This window comes from Melospiza georgiana, unplaced genomic scaffold (assembly GCF_028018845.1).
Source record: "Melospiza georgiana isolate bMelGeo1 unplaced genomic scaffold, bMelGeo1.pri scaffold_29, whole genome shotgun sequence".
NCBI lineage: Eukaryota > Metazoa > Chordata > Aves > Passeriformes > Passerellidae > Melospiza > Melospiza georgiana.
The window spans coordinates 4,561,836-4,564,086 of NW_026652215.1; the positions used below are offsets into that span (position 1 = coordinate 4,561,836).

The 2,251-nt window shown below is 53.4% G+C and overlaps 1 protein-coding gene across 1 annotated transcript; it reads left to right on the forward strand.

The window, feature by feature from the left end:
* Window positions 1–892: 892 nt before the first annotated feature.
* LOC131096389 (olfactory receptor 14J1-like) lies at window positions 893–1,661 on the forward strand (the record flags this gene model as incomplete). Its single annotated transcript, XM_058044728.1, has 2 exons — window positions 893–1,360; window positions 1,653–1,661. Coding segments are annotated over 2 exons (477 nt in total), but the record flags the coding sequence as incomplete, so codon positions are not given.
* Window positions 1,662–2,251: the final 590 nt, after the last annotated feature.

Below are 2,251 nucleotides of genomic sequence, written 5' to 3' on the forward strand. Positions count from 1 at the left end.
CAATTCTGAGTTTTAAGATTGATGGGGAAAGGCAGAGGTGTTCTGACACAGAAAATGCTGTTGGATGTGTGAAGTGAGCAACGTGAGTCCTTGGCTACAAATCTGGAGCTGGGCTGTGGTGGATCCATCTGCCCTCAGCAGTACCTGGTGACATTTTAAGGGGGAGCATGACAAGGTGATCAACCTCCATGTGAGAGAGCTTGAAGCCCAGAAACACTCTGAACAGTTCAGAATGACAGACCATCTCCCCTCTCTACTCATTATCTGCCTCAGGGAAGTTCTGTTCTACCAGAGGGCAGCAGAAATGCTGAGGGTTTCTGATATCCTAGAATACCTGCAGAAACATAGGGAGAGCTTAAAAAGAAAACCTCAAAACTCTTAAAAAAATAAGTGGGTCTGTGAGAGATCCAAAGAAGAGTGTATGGGAAATGGCTTTGAGTTTGGTTACAAGTATCTGCTCCAACACTTCCCTGTCTTTTTCTCCATGAACAGGTCCCCATGCCATGACACCACAAATGTCCAACAGCAGCTCCATCAGGCACTTCCTCCTGCTGGCATTGGCAGACACACGGCAGCTGCAGCTCCTGCACTTCTGCCTCTTGCTGGGCATCTCCCTGGCTGCCCTCCTGGGCAACGGCCTCATCATCAGCGCCGTAGCCTGCGGCCACCACCTGCACACACCCATGTTCTTCTTCCTGCTCAACCTGGCCCTCAGCGACCTGGGCTCCATCTGCACCACTGTCCCCAAAGCCATGCACAATTCCCTCTGGGACACCAGGAACATCTCCTACACAGGATGTGCTGCACAGCTGTTTTTCTGATTATCTTTTTCCTTGGAACAGAATTTTCCCTCCTGACCATCATGTGCTATGACCGCTACGTGTCCATCTGCAAACCCCTGCACTACAGGACCCTCTTGGGCAGCAGAGCTTGTGCCCACATGGCAGCAGCTGCCTGGGCCAGTGCCTTTCTCCATGCTCTGCTGCACACAGCCAATACATTTTCCCTGCCCCTGTGCCATGGCAATGCCCTGGGTCAGTTCTTCTGTGAAATCCCCGCAATTCTCAAGCTCTCCTGCTCCAAATCCTACCTCAGGGAATTCTGGCTCATTGTGTTTTCCATTTTCTTAGTATTTGGTTGTTTTGTGTTCATTGTTTTCTCCTATGTGCAGATCTTCAGGGCTGTGCTGAGGATCCCCTCTAAACAGGGAAGGCACAAAGCCTTTTCTACCTGCCTCCCTCACCTGGCCGTGCTCTCTCTGTTGCTCAGCACAGTAGTATATGCCTACCTGAAGCCCCTCTCCATCTCGTCCCAATCCCTGGATCTGGTCCTGTCAGTTCTGTACTCGGTGGTGCCTCCAGCCCTGAACCCCCTCATCTACAGCCTGAGGAACCAGGAGCTGAAGGCTGCAGTGTGGACACCAATGACTGGATGCTTTTAAAAGCATTTCAATGCTGGCCCTTTCCGCAAATCATTTGTAATAAAAGTCATCCTAGATACTTTTTGTTGCTTTGGTTGTGGTGCTTTTTGCTTTGTTTTACTTCCATCATATTGTCCACAGATAAACATCATTGCTTGTGCCATTTCTCATTTTGTTTCTTTCTGCCTTCTCTGTGTCCACATACTGTGTCAATGAGGGGCTGTATCCCTAGTGCCTCTAAAGGATCTCCCAGCAGAGTTTTCTGCAGAGATGCCTTTGTGTTGCCTTCTCTGGAGCTGCAGCAACAATGTCTGTGTGCAGAGCTGGGGGCAGATCAGTGCTGGCCCAGCAGCTGTGCCCAGCAGCAGCAGCATTTGGTGTTGCCAGTGCTGCTGCCATGGCCCTGCCCCGCTGCCCTGGTGGCCCTGGTGTTGATGAAGGGCCTGAGTGCTCTCGGGGTCGGGCACAGCCCTGGGGGTGGCAGTGCCGGGGCTGCAGCAGGGACAGGCCATGGGCACTGCTGGGGCAGCACTGACGCCTCAGGCCAGGGCCTGGGGGCTCCAGGCTCCTTGCCCAGGCTCTCTCAAGAACACGCCCAGGCCAATGCTCAGCACAGAAAAGCCCCGTGAGCAGCCCCAGGGTGGCCGTGGGCAGGCTGGGGGCAAACAGCATGGCTGGGGCTCTGCAAGGGCCCTGGGAGCGACGGGAAGGAGCAGCAGAGCAGGGGTTGATCTATCTCCAGTGTGCTGGCCGCTGCAGTCAGCCAGAAAGTTTGTTCCCATCAGCTGGGAGTTTCCTATCCCACTGCAGACACGTTTGCTCAGAGCCAGG